The sequence below is a fragment of the Papilio xuthus genome, unplaced genomic scaffold (assembly GCF_000836235.2).
Source record: "Papilio xuthus unplaced genomic scaffold, Pxut_1.1 DF826933.1, whole genome shotgun sequence".
NCBI classification, from domain to species: domain Eukaryota; kingdom Metazoa; phylum Arthropoda; class Insecta; order Lepidoptera; family Papilionidae; genus Papilio; species Papilio xuthus.
This window is the reverse complement of record NW_013531716.1, coordinates 3,399,035-3,417,695: the sequence shown is the minus strand read 5'-3', so window position 1 is coordinate 3,417,695 and position 18,661 is coordinate 3,399,035. Positions and strand designations below refer to the sequence as shown.

General features: G+C 31.0%; 1 protein-coding gene across 3 annotated transcripts; it reads left to right on the top strand.

The window, feature by feature from the left end:
• Nucleotides 1-1,397: 1,397 nt before the first annotated feature.
• LOC106122158 (uncharacterized) lies at nt 1,398-14,068 on the top strand. 3 transcript variants are annotated; one of them, XM_013318058.1, is made up of 11 exons: nt 1,398-1,560; nt 5,172-5,236; nt 7,431-7,518; nt 7,889-7,993; nt 8,634-8,773; nt 9,341-9,508; nt 10,691-10,882; nt 11,235-11,331; nt 12,175-12,287; nt 13,418-13,483; nt 13,845-14,068. In XM_013318058.1, exons 2-11 carry the CDS (start codon nt 5,177-5,179, stop codon nt 13,980-13,982), a joined length of 1,167 nt encoding a protein of 388 aa, XP_013173512.1. In that variant the 5' UTR covers nt 1,398-1,560; nt 5,172-5,176; the 3' UTR covers nt 13,983-14,068. The 3 variants fall into 3 exon arrangements, with proteins under 3 accessions (XP_013173512.1, XP_013173510.1, XP_013173511.1); XM_013318056.1 differs by having other exon boundaries at nt 9,335-9,508; XM_013318057.1 differs by lacking the exon at nt 1,398-1,560 and adding an exon at nt 1,708-1,726 and having other exon boundaries at nt 9,335-9,508.
• Nucleotides 14,069-18,661: the final 4,593 nt, after the last annotated feature.

Genomic DNA, 18,661 nt, shown 5'->3' with positions numbered 1-18,661 from the left:
AATTATCTATCATTTTAACTATGTTGAATTGTACTATTGTATTTATTTCGTTTTTTTTTTTGAGTATGAAAAAATTGTAATGTATGTGTACTATGGTAATCAAACTATTTGAAATAGTCGGATACTGTCTAAATTTTTCGCTATGTTATTTGAACTGATAAATTTTCATTTGTGGGGCAAATATTTGTGTGCATGTGGGTCTTTAAGGAAAACTAGAACAGACAAATTCTCTCATACTTCATTTCGGATAGCTAAAAAAATATAGAGGATTGACGACTTGTATTGTCTATTTAATAATTTGATTAATTTTGGATTGTTTTATCTATTTTTTTTATTCATTTTTTTATATTAATTTTTATTTTATTTTATATATTACAATAAAGATGATTTTTTTTGTTAAGAAAACAAATCTATGTACTTAAATCGTCATCATCAGCTCACTATACGTCTCCACCCAGGGGTTCGGAGCCTATCTTAAGTTAGGGGTGACTAGGCCATAGTCAACCACGCTGGCCAAGTGCGGGTTGGTTGACTTCACACATATCTTTCTTCTCTGATATGTTTACCTTCACCGTAAGAACGTCGGATAAATGTTCATATGTACTTAAATATACATGAGAAATAAACAATTGTAACAGTGGTAGTCTGTAGCAACTTTAGCTGCCGCTTGACAGATTCAATGTCACGACCATACAGAACACAGACTCTAAGTAATAGAATTATGTCTGCGTTTCGTCTGATGAAAGTGTCGGAGGCCAAATTTCAGTCCACTACCTTTTATCACACATTTCTAGTAAAAATTGGTAGGAAATGTGGATTTAACAGGAGTTAGTTACAGTATCTTATATCCCTTAAATGTAAGGAACGTAGTTGCATCCAGTCAACTTATCTCAAATGTATATGAGCAGCGGTCATATTGCTATTTTAACGATACCATTTTACCGGTTGTTTGTTTGCTACCTTATGCTTTGAAAAATTTCCTATCACGAATTACGTTTTAAAACAACGGAAAAAAAATTAGCGAAATTCTATAATGTTTACTTCAAATCTCATTTAATATGCTTATATAGATGTGTTCGAAATTTGACATAATAACATTTTGGAATGACCTTGAAAAAATAAAAATTCAGCTTTAATTTTGTGACAAAAAAAAGCAAATGTCCATTGACAAGATCTTATCCATCTCTATAAAAATATTAATTTATTTTGTCGATACTAGCAATACTTTTATCACAATTCCTCGAATAATCTGAGTAAAATTTTGGGGTTTTACATGTATTATTTATAGTTTGGTTATTGAATTAACATAATAATTTTAGTGTGAATTATAGCGCAGTACCAATTAAGCCCAGCGGCTAACCGGTCCCCGCGTGTTGCGACAAACAAAAGAAGAGAACGGTTCGACTCATGACCGTAGTTTTTTCCGCAAAGCCTTCTACTGCGCACGCAATTATAGTTACACCAATGCTCAAAGTATACATATTATAATCTATTTGGAAAATTACAAATAAATTACGGCTATTATAGTGAAATAATACTTTGCTTTGACAAGTCGATTTGGTAAGTTTTATTATTGTTTATGGTTGAGGTATAACTTTACATTTTATTTCTATGATAAGCAGTGTTTATATTTACTAACTATTCTGAAATTGTTAATCAAATTCTTATATTACGATTTATTTTTAAGATTAAATAGCGATTATTGGAAAAAAACTTTATGGTCGGGGTACGTTGACATGTTTGTGATCACGTATTCTTTCTCAGAATATCATATGATATTTTGAGAAAGAATACGTATTGAATTAAAGCTAGATCTCCAAATTATATGTTAGATTTAAAGTTTTTTTTATTAAGATTGCTCATTAGAAATGAAATAAACGAAAAACTTAATTACGGTTCTGATTCTTAATACTACACTTAATAACACATAATTTGGCAGATTATAACCGTGGGTTTCCTTTACCGCAACATATACAAAAAACAAATTGTAACTCCACACATTATCTTTTAAAATACAGAGTTTACGATATGTTTTTTTAAATAAACACTGGCAATTGAAACAAACTTAACTGTGACTCAATGTTTATACTTAAACCTTTAATTCAAATCACGATTAATACTTGCTCTGTTCGAGATACTAAGGTGGTCTTGTCCGATTGTATGAGGGTATAATGGAATGTTTTAGCCATTAATTATTCATACGGTCTGGTAAAGCCAAGTGACGCATACAAATATGTTTTTACCACACACGGAATATTATAGTAATTTTGTGATGGAAATAATATATTCAAATAACGTCTTGTGAAATATTTAAATAAATTACATCGCATTAAATAGTATTTACGAAACTTTATGGGAAAGTATCCTTATTGCAATCCGATATACTTATAGATAGGAGAATATGCATTTTATGTGGGCCTGTTGATCCATCACATAGGGTATAAAGGGTTATATCCTATGTTATGGTGATTATTGTCCAAACTAGGGAGTTTGGACAATAATCACCCTCCTCCTATAAGGAAAAAAGTTATTTCTATTTTTGTTTTTTATATTTAATAACGAGGGCTTAAACTCCAATTAATATATCGACAAATCATTCAACCACGATGCTCAAGGTTCTAGAGGCCTATGTCTAGTCCTCATACCCTATGCACTTTTCAAATTGAAAATGTATTTTGACCGAGATTGCATGGAAAGAAATAATTTTTTTTTTCTCTAAATATATTTTGTATTGGAATATAGTATATAATATATTGAAAATATATCGGGTAGGCACTTTAGCTATTATAGAGATGTCAAGTGCTTGCTTGTCACCTACTAGTTTGAAAATATAGATGTGTTTTTACTTGACAATTGGTCTAAAATCAATAGTGAATGTATCATCCAATCTGTAATAGAAATACTTAGCGGAATCATATTTATGCGTGTTGTAAGAAATAAGTGAAAGTTACATTGGCGTTATTGCGATGTTTGACGCAATCTGCAGTTCCGCTCGTAACGAACTCTATAATAGTGCAATAATTTATACACTTTATAAACAAATCAAATACATCATTTTTATAATAAAATAGCCGTCCTACATTAAAATTAGGCAAAGATTATTTTCTTTTTAAACGCTCTCTTTTTCTCTTCCGTATTACTATAATGAATTAAAACAAAAACAAAATGGAATATCGCATAATCAAATTTTAACTCGTGCACTCATATAATATACAATTTATATATTATAAAATGTGAAATTTTAAGACATTATTTAAAACATATGCATGCTATATACTTGTTATAATAATTGATTGTCATATTTTTTTGAAAGCCAATAATATTTAAATTATAATATTAAATTCCAAGAATGAAAAATGAACACCTTTTGATATTAAATACACATTCACTTCACATAACCAAGGACTTAAAGTCTATACAAAAAGTAAGCAAATAAAATATTTCCAGCAAAAATATTACGTTGAAAAACTCAACAATATGAGCAAGCTCCATCTTTGTCTTAATATATTAAGAGAACATTTGAAAATATAATTCTCTTAACAAAAACATAATATTTATTTTGTTAGTAAAACATACAAAGAAATCCAATAATGAGAAGCATTATGAACGCTAATTAATTATACATATTCTAGTTATTAAAACAAATGAATTAATATTTAAGTTGCATTTATTAATCACTAGCTGTCGCCCCCGACACCGCATGCGCGGAATTAAAAGATAAACTCGTTGCCTATGTGTTCTTCCAGACTATGTTCTATATGTATGCTAAATTTCATCCAGATCAATTCAGCCTTTCTGAAGAATACCTTCAAACAAACATCCATCCATCTAAACATTCGCATTTATAATATAATATGAGTAAGAAGTAAGATTTAGAAATTTTATAATAATTAGGAATAAAAACACTGGCAATGCTAAGAATAGTTATCTGCTGGAATCCTAAAGATTTTTTTTACAATAAATAATGTTCATTCATATTCATATAAGCTATTTTGGTGTTTTTTTAAACCACAATGTGCGTTCATACACCTGCTTAGGTTGTGTTAGATTTTATCATAACAAAAATGGCACTACGATGTTTTAAGTCGTTGTACTAACGATTATGGTTCTGCATCAAAAATAGCCAGCACTTCCAATTTTGTCTGTGCAAATGTAATGGAAAATACATTTATAGAATCTTTAATTTAAATTTTTTCCTTCTAAATATTTACGGAAACCTCTCTAGTATATTATTAATTTAATTAAGTTGTTGAAAAATGTGCGGAATTTGAGTTTTAGTATTCTTGCTAGAAATTCCACTTCTTATTATCGTCAGATAAAAGCAAAAAAACGAGCGCAAATACTTTCCTTTTACTTGTATTATCTTCGCTTTATCATGTCGCAAAATGATCCGCGAAATCTCAAGTAAGCTAACCTCTGTTTATTCGTGCGGTTTGATTCGAATAAACACTCTGCATTTATTTTTAGGAAGAAATAATGTTTAAAACCTTAATATTATCGTTCAAATTCTCCATTTCAAAATAAAAATCTCAAAATTGTAGAACAAGAATAGTATTTACGAAAATATTTTGTATAGTTGATACATTCAATTACACTTATATAAAAATCTTTTCTTATCACCTTGAACTGTCTTGAACCTAAGCTTTATTTCATACTTTGGAGTTTTGACCTTTCCCACATTGTGACAATAGAATTTATAAGTGAGCGTGCGACTTACTGAGATTATTTTGGTTGTTCACCATAAAAGTAGGTTTTTATGCTCTTTACGTATATTCTATACAAAAAAAAATGATCAATGTAAACACAATGAAATTATATTTCTTTGATGCCAATAAACATTTAAAATGATAAAACCTATTTTAAAAATAAATATTTTTGCAATACATATAATCTAAACGTGTAAAACAATAAATGTACTTAGTCTATGTTTTCCGATACAATGTGTTAATTTTATTATTATTATGACGAAAAGACGCTTACAATTTATTAAATTCTACTGTTAAATTAAAAAAAAAACTTGTCGAGTGCAAATAGTTAAAATTTAAAATAAATATTCGAGATCGATATGCGTATTTTTGAATCTTCTGTGATATGTATATAATCAGCTTTGAAGTATTATAACTTTATGTCATAAGTATATGTTATTTTATCAATTTCCTTTTACGTTACAGAAAATATGGGAATGGCGAAGTTTCCTGTTATTTTCATCGTGTTTCTTCTACCGCATGTGTATTCAGTAAGTATCTTATTTCCTTTGAAACATCATAACAATTTTATTGGTTATTCATTCATTTTTTTTCAATTTGTTATAAGTTCTCACACACACACACCACTTCTTGTTCAAATCAACCATTGATATTTCTTTTTTATTTAATCTTGATATGACAGTTTTTTTTAACTTAATATGAACATTTTTTTATACTTGTGCGTTCGTGCCTCAGTGGTTAAAGCACTTGTATTGAAATCTGCATGTCTTGGGTTCGAATTCCGCCATGAACCAATATGTTTTTCAATTTTCGATTTACATATATATACTTTTATCCGACGTTCTTACGGTTAAGAAAACATTATGATGCAACCTGCACATGCGATGAAATTCAAAGATATGTGTGAAATCAACCCACACTAGGCCAACGTGTTTGACTATGGCCTAGTCACCCTTAACTTAAGGGGTAGGCTTCCCTTAGTGAGGACGTATAGTGAGCTGATGATAATACCTGAGTAGAAATTAATATAGCATACATTTTAGTCACTGGCTTATTAAAAATAACTAAAAAATATATAAGTTACATTAATAATAAATAACAGGAAATCATTATAACACTGACCTTAAAATATAAGAGCATTGAAATGTTTTCGTTAACATGCAGTAGGTACTCGTAGAGTATTAACTGGTTAAATGGCAACGATTTAAATAATAAAATCCATTTTTGAAGGATTAAAATTTAATTGCTATATACTTTTATGAATAAGCAGTATGTTTCCACTATCGTAAGACATCCGTAAAAAATATCGCCTTCTCTCTCTTACCTTTGAATACATATAAACAACAACATTTTTTATACGAGTGTTTAAATTACGGAATTTCACGCTTACAAGCGTAAGTCTATGTATGTGTGGGTATGTATTATTATAATTCACGTGTAAATATATGAATGTATACAAATTACATATGGAATGGACAGAAAATGAGTGTTGATTATTAATATGAGTCGAATAATGTTGCTAATTTTATAAATGCGTAAATTTTGATGGATGGATCAGAGGGCCTAGCACGAATATAGTCATACAAATTATGAAATATTTTACGAAGGCGTATATCGTAAAAAATCGTGCTAGGCCCTCTGGATTACATATGAAGTTTTTTTGTTAAATTCCGCGGGCGAAGCCACGTTCGATAACTAGTAACTACGTAAATACCAATTTTATTACGATCTTTATGTGTTACAAAAAATGGGAAAAACCAATTTGAATGTTTTAAAGTTTTAATATAATTGTGATTCTTTCTTAAATATGAGATTGTTTTCCTTTATCTTATTGTTCTAACTTCCTTCATCATAACATAATTATTCTGACGCGATCAGAATAATTATGCAATAAGTTGCACATCTTTTGTACTTCATTTGCTCTAAGGAATTGTTTTAATTTTCTTCCGTGTTGCTTTGAGTTACCTTTCAAACAGAATAATACAATAGAACATGCTGTCAGTAGCTAAAACGTAAAGAAGCATTTTATAGTTCTTGCTTATATTAATATTGTGATTCATTATTATTTTGTATTTAATCCTTTTGTACATACATTTTAATCACTTATTAGTGAAAAAATATCTTAATCATTATTCAAAAATGTTATTATTAATATTAACACGTCAAAGAATATATTATATTAACATTACTTTTACCAATTTAGTAAGCTGTCTTCAAATGACGTTAATTGGGAGTTACTTCTCAGATTTCCACACAATACCTTATTAGAGTAAAGTCTTCGACAAAGAAATGGCTTTAATAATAAAAATATGTAGTATTTTTAATACATAAATGAAAATTACAGTCTCTCAGTAATACGACCGCCGACAGAAAATGAAATTAAAATAACTAAAAATTTGTTATTGAGATAAAATAATTTAACAATAAATAGCTACTATCGGTATTTTATAACAATCTTAAGTAATATAGTTATGTATGATACTTATAATAGAAATGTGTACCTTAGTTACCTAAAGTTGGGAAGAAAATCAAACACTGCGTCTGTGTACTGGCACAACACTAGCCTTACTAAAATGTCGACGTTTATGTCTCTTCGCTATTCATTCTGACACTTGACTTTGTAATGAAAGGACGCCATTCGCACCAAAGGATTCTATTTAATAATGTCTGAAAATAATAACTTAAATCCGAATATTTTAATGGAATTAGTATGTATATTTGCAGGCTCCACAGTTGATCAGCTATAAAGATGGAAAACTAGGTGTTAACTTCGCAGGCTACCATGCAGCAGTTGGTCTTGGCGGTGTATTAGGTAATACTGACTTAATACATTTATTACCCAAAATTGGAGTATTCTGAACAAGGAGTATTTATCTACTTATCGGAAACACTGGCCGTTAGAAACTGTTCAATAAATCGTCTCAGTTATTCTTACGGAATGTTTTAACGATATGATTTTCTAAATTCAAAACTCATGATAGCATAACACTGATATTCTGGGAGCACGCATGGAAATTTCGAAATTCGAATCCTTATCGCATCTAACGTATAAATTATGCTGTACTTATGTTGAATTACGCGAGATTTTGTGTCACGAATGACTTTTATGTGGTTTATTGCTTAGTTTATACTTAGTCGAAACTAAGTTCAATATTATAAAAGTTATTTTTTCATTTTCAAAGGAAACGGTGCCAATGGCGGGCTATATGCTGAAGCTGGCACACCTCATGGTCAATCAGCAAAGGCAGGATTAGGAGGTGCTGTAGATGCTAACGGTGGAACATCAGGTAAACTTTTCAATTCCTTTGAAACTAACTCGACTTCCAAGTCATTAACTTATAAGTTAGAATATCACCAACGAATATATTTGAATAAATTTGAAACCACTTTAATAAAGTACAGAAACTTTTCCTCGAAAACTCTTTTTAAATCTCAAGTAGTTTTTGAAAGCAGGTTCTAGAATATGAGGAAGATTTGCGAATTGACATTTCTGTCATTTTACATTTATAAACAAATTATAATTACAATTATCTATTAAAAGTAGGCAACGCATCTGCAAATGCAGATATCTTTGGGCAACGTACTTTGACGAATTAAATTGTCCGCTCATTTGCATCCTATTGCTATAAAAATGACTTTGTTTTTGCTTTAAAGAAAAGCTTTTAAACCTCTTTATTAGTAAACTTTTTTGTTTGCACTAAATAATATACTACACACTATATTTACTAGAATAAACATTTAAACATTAAATTAGCTCTAAATCGTTTGTCACATTTATCTCTTGGATGTTTTTTCTTAACTCTACCTTTAATGGTTTGAGAGAAATAGAAATCATAAAATAAACTACTTATTTTTGACTTGGCGTTTATTAAAATTGTAATAACTAAATGGAATGTCTGTTATTAACAAATGGAAATATTTTATTAGGCGGCCTTTATGCTGGAGCTACAGCTGGAGGAAACGTTAAGGCGGGCGCAGGTTTGGCGGGCGGTGTTAACGGAGGCACATCCGCCGGTACTGGCTTTGCCACGGCGCAAGCAGGAAACCGTTATTCCTCATCTACCCTGGTAGGTGGCGACGGAACAGACAAAGATAGAAGAAGGCAGGAAAGGCTAAGGAGAAAACAATTAAAACTACAGAGACGCGAACAGGAGAAGAAGCTTTTATCAATGGCTTACTAATTGTAATATATAATGCTAGTTTCACACGTGGGCAGAATAGTGAAGATAAGTAAACAGTCTAGTACTGCTATTATTTAAACGCCCATTTACTGTCCAAAGCAGAACTGCATTGTTATTGCTCTGTCCTTGTGTGAAACAAGCGTCTTGACTAACTGGTTTGGTGAATTAACAGTGATATATGTACACGCAAAAATTGCCGTCTTATGCACCCATTTTTTGTGTAATAAAATATACTTTGGTAAAATAAAATGGTGTGATTTATTTTGTTGTTTACTTCAAACCTTTTTGGTATTAACCGTTATTGAAGGTAACAATATTAATTTTTAAGCATGCTTAAAACTTAGACATCTTAATTAAACTAAACTTTTTTTTGTGTAATTGAAGATTTTATTTTAAATGACAATAAAATGTGTATAATTTAATGGTAAGTATTAATAAATTTCTTAGTTCCAGACTGGCGGAAACACTCAACTTTCTTCTAATGGACCTGTAGGACAAAACAATAATGATGTACTTCCTAACAAAAACATCGCTACAAATGAATTGATACCACCAGCTGGTTCTTACAAGATAAAAGTTAAAAGCTCCGGTGTGATAAATGACAATGCACCTAATCAACAAGTAAGTAAATTGTTAAACTGATATATAAACACGGCTAAACACTCACGTCACGGACGCGGCCCGTCGCTCACTGCGCGCCTGCGCTCTTAAATAATAATAATACCAGTGCCACTCATCCTGATGAAGGGCCCCCGATGGGCTCGAAACTAGTCGGTGCCGCCACCGGACGTATATACGTGAGTGTTTAGCCGTGTTTATATATCAGTTTAGTATAATGTCTCACGTAAGTTTGAATAAGTTAATTGTTTATTATTTATAATTGGCGTTAACATATTGACAAATGCAATGGCAATTTTTAAGTTTTAATATCAAATTATGAATGTACTAGCTGTCATCAACGACTCCGTCTGCTCGTAATTTAAAAAAAAAACTTTATTAGTAGTAGTAGCCCATGTGTCCTTCCAGACTATTCTTATGCCAAATGTCAGCAAAATCCGTGTAGTTTAAATATCAATCCATCTAAATATTCGCATTTATAAAATTAGTAAGATTTGGCAATAATATTTTTTACAAGTGTTTCGGATGTCAAAGTCCCAATGAATCTGTTGGTACAAAATTGAGTATAGCAGAATAAAACCTTATTCAAAATGTATACTTTCAACATTAGTATTTTCTTTTCAACCGGTATTTTTACAAGTATTTGTTGTTTAAACCAGAAAATAAATAGAACAACTCCCTGGAGTTTAAATTCGATGCCAAATTCTCATCGAAAGCTATAACTAAAATAAATAAGTACTTTCATTTCGTTTCATTTTCTTATTTAGGCAATATCAATAAAACGGTAAATTCTCGTTATAAAATGTAATCAAAGATACCTCGTACCGCAAATGTAATTGAAGCTATAATCGGCTTATTTTTTCGCGTCTTACGAGTATTTTAATGTTCTATATCTTTTGTCAGTTCAATTTCTAAACAACTTTTTAAAGAAATAATTACATTTTTTATAAGTGTGTCAACTTATTAATAGAATTATATATCACTAGCTGCCACCCGCGACTTCGTCAGCCCGGAAATTAAAAATTAGCCTATGTGTTCTTCTAGACCATGTTCTGTGCCAAATTTCAACGAGATCCATGCATCTCTTCTGGAGATATTTTGTAAAGAACACCCATCAATCTATCCATCTAAAAACTCGCATTATAATATTAGTAAGATTTCTTTTCAATTCGAACATTTTCACAGATCAATGGTTTCCTTGGCGCTTCAATCGACAGCAAAAATGATTCTCCCCAATTAATAGAAAAACGAATAGACATTGGAAATGAGAATGTAAACAAAGAAATTACCCCATCTGCTCAGTCAGTTGATCAGATTACATACAGAAAGGAAGTTAATCTCCAAAGAAATCCAACATTCTTTGAGGATATTTTTAATGTAAGTGAAGTTTCACCGTTAATTTAACTCAGTGCATCTTAACTCCTCTGTGGTCGAAACAATCTGAACTGTATTCACAGAAAGAAGGCGTATTACACTGGTTTATGTCACTAGCTGACGCCCGCCACTCTATCTGCGGGGAATCAAAAAACTTAAAAACTTAACATCTCTGCCAAATTTCAACAAGATTTTGAGATACCTTTTAACAAACTCTCATCCATCCATACATACATCCATCTACCTCTGTTATTTATAGTATATACATTAATAAGAACTAAGATTAGAGAAATGTTTTAAAGTAGATATAATATTATTTAAATGACTATGAGTGTGAGTGATAATTTATTTTCAGATACCTATTGCAGCACTTACAGCTGTAAGAACCTTCCTGACAAATACAGCTGGTAACACTAGCATATCTCTGCAAAAGTCAGCCTCTGTACAAGCAGGTAAGCAACTATGTTAATCACAGTATAGTAAAAGGATTTTCCGGCCAATGGAATCTAAAATGTTGCTACGGATTTTTGTAATTTATTAACAACTACTTTTATAATATACTAAAATGATTGCTTGCTAGTTTGCTTATGTAATACAAGAATAAGACCCCCCCTTTTCTTATAAGGAAAGCATGGGAAGTAAGTTTGAATGAGAATGCGATAAAGGAAGGGGAAAATCTATTTGTGTGTCTCCCCTCCTTTATCGAGTAGTCAACGCATCTACAATTGCGGATATTTACTCGTAACGGTCTCTTCACTATTTCAGAGAATTCAGGTGGCTGCTTGCTCGTTTGCCACATTGTTATTACAATAAAATAATATTTTTTTATATATTTATAAAAATAATGTTATTTTTTAAATTTCATTGCATGTCATTTCAGACATTTGAGTAGTAGCAATAACAATGTAAAATTGAAACGTTATTATTAAATGAAATATTATATTAATGTAAAAGTAAATTTGTAAGCAACTTACCCCGGAACTCTACATTGACTCGTGTTTATACATATTGTTATCCCTTACATTCTCTTTGATTAAACAGAGACAACATACAGATAACTTGGCACTAAAGTAGTCTTTGATACAAAATAAAAATTTTCAGATAACAAATGAAACACGTTTGTAGTCCTTATGTACTTATGTATGTTATATTGATAGATTAATGAATATATAGGATTTATTTATCATTTTTATGTTCAAAAATATTACATAGACCACTTTAGTTCGAGGTTAGCCATATTAATGCAAGTATCACTGCAAACGAAACCAGTTTAAGGAATCACAACTTTTCTTCAGAAACAGATTTAATATCACCAAAGCATGCATCACCATCATCAGTCAAATCATCCGATACGCAAATCTCGGTTAAGACTCCGAATGCGTCTCAGTTGCTCGATGACATAATAGCGGTAAGTTCATATAACTGAATCTCCACTGTCGTTACATATGTACTACATCCCTTTCATTATCTACGTATAAAACAGAGATAGCAATAATCACATGTGTTACGATAATTGAAATTCACCATAACATTGCTTTCAGTGGGCCTAGCACAAATATTGGTGACAATCACTTTCGTATGGCCATCGTTAATTATGTCATAATTAGTATAAGATTATTATCGTACTTTACGTCGCTGTACAAATTTTAATACAAATTTCGTCAAAGACATGATGGAGATTCTCACAAATCTTCGTAGTAGCCCCCACAGATAGTATCCTTATTACATAATACAGGAAACTCCTGCGAGTTGCCTAATCTTTGCCTAACCCTCTGGTTAGGCAAAGATTATGAGTTTTCCGCAATGCATGATGGCTTTATTCTCTTCTTTTGCATACCGACGTAACCTTGAGTAGAGGATACAAGTCGCGTCGGTTACTTTATGCTTATAAAAAAATTTATAACCACATAATGTACAATCGAGAACCTTTATTTACTATCCAGTTTGGTGGTATAGAGCTGAATTATAGCTGTTATGGTGACAATATTCTGAATTAGATCTTAAGTGGGTAGCGAATTTAATTCTTTTACTGTACTTAGTTCATTCATTCACACGTTCAAGCTAATATGTGTCATCATTAATCTACCATCTCTACATACATCTCTATCAGCCGTCATATGTGAATCCTCTTCCATACTCTTATCAACTTTCACACAATCCATCCATACTTTCTTTGGTCTTCTTACCTTTGTAGCCAACATTTAATCTCATTGAAGCTATAATTTATTCTTGTAAATATGTTTAAACTATAAAAAAAAGTGTAAAGTATACTTACTGCTTCCTGAAACCTTACAACTTTGTCCTCAAATCTCATAAAGCGAGTGCACATAAACTGTAACACACGCCGGTTTCACCTATATAAGGTTTCTGAACCAATTTCTATAGAAAATATTTCCAGAGGTATTTCATATCCGATTTCATTTTGAACGGAACACTTGTACGAAAACATATCGCTGTCCCTCTCATTCGATTTGTAAAAAACAAAGATACTAATATTTTTAATATGTTTTCTGTTTATACTATAATGTTCCTTTCTAGATACCCATTAATACACTTGGTGCGGTAAATAAATTCTTAGAAAACAACGTTCCTGTAAGAAGAAGGGTAAGTAATGTTTTTACTTAACATTTAGTCAATATATAATGTAAATAGCGGAATGTTTGGGGACTTAAGGAAATTCAAATATTTATTTAGTTACTTAATAATAATAATGTTTGTGCGATTGTTTCCCATGACATCGTCAGCTAATATTAGACAGTAATTTTGAAGCTAAATTAAATAAAGCCTGGTCAGTAAAGTAGAAAACCATGTACTATCTAACGAGAAAAAAAATAGTTCCATATAGTGAGGTGTGTTATATTAATGTCCATGTCATGTTGTAAATACGATTTATATTAAAAAAATTTAATAACCGTCACTTTTGTTAAAATTCGTCGATTTTCACTCTCGAATTATAATTTTTTAGGTTACTATACAAAATGGGGACGTACCACAAGTTATTAGATATCCAGGCCGTCACGCGAGGAGACGCGCTTTTAAGAAAGAAATCATCGCTTCTCAAGAACAAAACGACAATTTGGATAAAACAGAGGCAACTAACTAAATAAACTAAAACTTTGAAGTACAAATACAAATGTAGAGTTATAAAAACCGGTTTATTCGTAATAATATAATTTTTAAGTAAATAAGTAAACAATTGTTTTATTACTATATATAATTTATTTAGAATTTTGTTTTAAAACAGAGCAAAAGAGGGAACTTCCCGACAGAAATACGATCTGCTTTTCAGTCTCAAATATTAAAATTTCTTTGTTCATTTTGAATTTCATTCTTTTATCTATCTCCTATTACTTTCATTTTACATATACGAAGATAATAGCAAAAAAAAATATATTTAAACAATACTAGGAAAAGCTCTAGAAATTTATTTTAATAAAAGTTGAGGCTTCATTTGAATGCAGATGTTAAGAATTTATTTGAGCCATCTTTTAAAAACGCTCGCTCGAAAAACTATTATGTAAACTCGCTTGACAGAGAGAGTGCTATTATATTTTATACATGTTTTGAATTGAAAACGTTTCGGTATTTCTACGCATATTTATTGAAGTGAACACTTTCTTTTACATTTTTTTAAAGTGATTCCCATGCCAAGGACTCCAGGTTTATTAAACCTACTTATGTCATCAAAGTAAAAGATATTCATCGATCAATTTTATTACTATTGACATTCATCGCTTATATCGGAGAATAATTCTTTGGTTTAAAGGAAAATTTAATGGATCTTTTTAAGAATACGAATACATTCAAGATATGCGAGTACTAACTACTAATTGCATTCTTTTGTGAATAGAATAGAAATGAAGCACTCATTTATTTAAGTGCTTGTTTTGTCCTACAATATAACGTTAGATGGTTATAACGTTCTAGCCTTTAATTCGATTAACACAAACATCTGCTTAGTACAAAGACGTATCAAATTTCAACAAGTTCTAACTAACCGTTATAGTTGTGGTGTGTAGATTGTATTTAATTCACTTAACTTTGCCACTTGAACGTCTCTGCAATATTGCTGTAATACTGACCTCACATATCACAACGACATATCCAATCTTCCCAGTACAGTTACAAGTGGTCAGCATAATGGATCCCGAAGCGAGTCGACCATTGTGCATCGGACTCCTATCCCTGTACCATATCCTGTTTTTGAAAGATTAATACGTACGAAACTATTATACAAAAGCGAAAATCTGTCAATCCCGCTACATGTAGCGGGCCTTATGATGAATATTCGAACTGATCAGATAAAATTAAAGTCCCTTTTGTATACGGCCATTTTGTAGTGGCAGCCATCTTGGATTTATTCTGCGATCTAAATTCTACTAGGCAATCCCTTCATTCGATACCTATGCTGAGCTTCACGCTCGTATGTAACAATGGCCATTTTACGTTTGTAATGACACTAGATGTAAAAAGCTGCATTGTCATGTGGCTTAAAAGTTGGTCTATTTTTAGTTGTTGTTAAACAGATTTTATATCACTGAAAACTTACCGTAACAAAACTGATAAAATGATTAACTCAACTGTTGAATTAAAACGTAGCATGTGTAGCGAGCTTTAGCATATCAACATGATTTTGTACTTCAAAATCCGTATTGTAGTATTTAAATTATCCCAATATTCTATTCAACATGAAATTCTTATATGAAAAATAAAAATTCTACTTCTATAATAATACGGCTGACTTTATAGTAGGAAGGACTATGTGTGGTGTGAGTAGTTGCCACGCTCAAGTAAATTCCAAAATCCCCTCTTCGCCTCTCCTACTAAGACATCCAACATAATTATGTTGTGGTGATATGTTAGATAAAATAAATTTATTAGTAATTTCTTATTATTTCATATAGACTTAGACTTATTTTTACTTATATACTCTATTAATATTTACATAGGGATTATTTTCATTATTTTATAATATGTTTATGGAAAGACCTACAAGATGTAGACAATTAAGTTACATCCATGATCCAGTTGTCAACAATTATAAAGACAAGCATCATTTAAAAAGTTTTACGTAATTAGTTAGTCTAACTATTAATATAATAATTAATTTTATCAAAACACCAAGCCCAACTGATAATTATATGAGAACCGGAAAAATACGAATCGAATAACGCCCCAATCTTCAAAGGTTTATGGTGCCAGTCGATCACAATGGCATGATGATATTTACATACAGATGCAGAATGTAAAAATATAGTTATCCAATATTTGTACGAACTGGCTGGTCACGTTCTAGTAGTCTTCGTTGTTACGCAATGTGACTTAAGTTGTAACTTGTCCGATAAAATTTAAAGTTGAGATATGTTAACGTCGTGGTCGTTTAAGTTATTGTTTGTCAATTTGCTACATCTGCTGCGTAGTACTTTACCAAAGTAACGAGATAATAGGCTTTATTTTCGAAGAACTTTCTTGGCTGTTTTAACTACGTAATAATAACCCAGACGAATTCAATGACATTGTTCATTGGAGTTATAAATTATTCTTGGAATATTTGATATCCAAATCAATATGAATTTAAAAAAATGTATTTCTAGGGTTTCGGTCACATTCCACTCTTGATAAAAATTATAAATTTAGAACCTTTACGAACAATAATTTATTTTATCGTAATTGTGGTAGATTTTAATTAAAGTTGTAAATGTGTCTAGAAAATGGCGGCACTTTAGACAATATTAATGTGAATCTCGTGGAAAGTGTCGGTTGCCATGAAAAACTGCAGCAAGGGCTAAGCCCGTGCCTGAAATAGAAACCAAAATCTCTACGCTGCTTAAAATTCAATTTATTTAAATACTTAGAATAACAAATGACTACATATTTTAGCCGGGAACTCCGTACTCTATCGACTAATCTCTTGGGAGTCATGTACGTTTCTGAGACACTTGAATTATTCAATTACAGTTAACTCGAGAAGTTACATTCATGACAATGTAAAGATTTTCCCTTTACAAATTTTAAATCTTATCAGCTTATCTTAATAATTTAGTTATAATTACCGTGAGTTTCTGAGATGATAATGATAAGGAGGACGATATGTTTTTACAGACTTTAATCATACTTCGCTTAAAGTTCGAAATTGCGATTTTAAACACGAACAAGTGATGAAAGATCTTGATCTGTCAGTGCTTCTATGGTAGTATTCGGTTTCTGAGCACAGAAAACATATTATATTAATTGAAGATTGAAAAATTAATTCGCTATTACTCATTAATACGTACGCGCACAACAACATAACTATGTTGAAGTTATAACAAATACTAGTCTTCATAATTATTTATTCATTTGTAATTCACGTAAGCATTTTGAAGCTAAAATCTGCCAACAATCATGTTCCATTGTTCAATATGACATTTGAATGATCACTTGTGTAATATTAATTGGTCAGACAAGAGCATCTATTGACAAAATTATCTAACCCTGTGGCTCTAATCTCTATACATGGTCAGGCTATGAGTCGTGATATTTTGTGCCCATTTGATTCTCACTATTTTGTAACGGTAGCGATTGATGGCAGTGGTGAGGATGCGAACTGGCGCCTTACAGTTGCAACGAAGCAAAAGCTCTCATTAACAAGAAGCTACTTTAGAATCCATATTCAGGTGTCCCGAAATCAAGGGATACTAAAACCCTTTATAGAACGATAAATAGCGCTTAAATAATTAAAAATACTACCCACTATGATGATAGTATTTCACGCAACACGAAACACCATTCATGGGAAATATGTCAGATGCTGTTGAACATAATTTAGGCTTAGCTGTACCTGAGCCCGTTTCCGATTTAACTGCTTTATATTATAAATAATTATTTTAATGTAACAACTCAGGAGAATCTATTGTGAAGAAATATTGCATCTGTACCGTACCTAACAGCAATATTAAAAATGTCACGTAAAATGAGATTCGAGCGCGTTTTTAACTAATATAGAATTTCATTACTTACGTATACAGTATGTGTTTCGTGTACAGTAATCCTTACTTAATATTACTCGGCCAAAACGACACAGTTGTTTAGGCTCTAGGCCGTTACAAAGATATTTACATACATAAAAACCTACATTCACAAAAACAACTTATAGAAGCGTCAAAAAAACATTGTCCTTTTGTTAGTCGGGTAAACAAATAAAATATGTATTATACATTTAAAAAATAGAGATAAAATAAAATAGATAACGGTAAGACATAACAAAGAGAGTTTTAGGTGTTTCTCCTTAAGAGCAATGAACCGTGAAAAAATAACATAAAATAAAATCAAGCACCTGAACGTTATGCAGAAACAGTCTTATATTCGAACTAGCCACTTAGAATATGAAAAAGACTATTCAATTGTCTTTTTTGTTGCATTTTTCACTATAAATATATTTTAATGTTAAACACTTTTATAAAAAAAACTTATTTAAGGTTTTATTGCACAGCTTAAAATTGAGAAATCTTATGTGTATTTTTATTTCATATTGACTTCATCTACTATTGTCTGAATCATTTTCCGAAAACCCCTATACGATATTTTTAGTACATCTTCATAAGATATATGTCAAATGTTCCAGTGAGCTAAATATAAAACTCGGCACGTACGCTATCGACAAGTGTCTCTAAGGCTAAATTTATTCATTGCTCACACCAAATATCCAATCCTTTGCGTTCAGTGTACGCATAACCTTTAACGTGTAATAACCCAATGATATCGCGTGCGAAATAACGATTCATACTACGAAATTTGTTAACA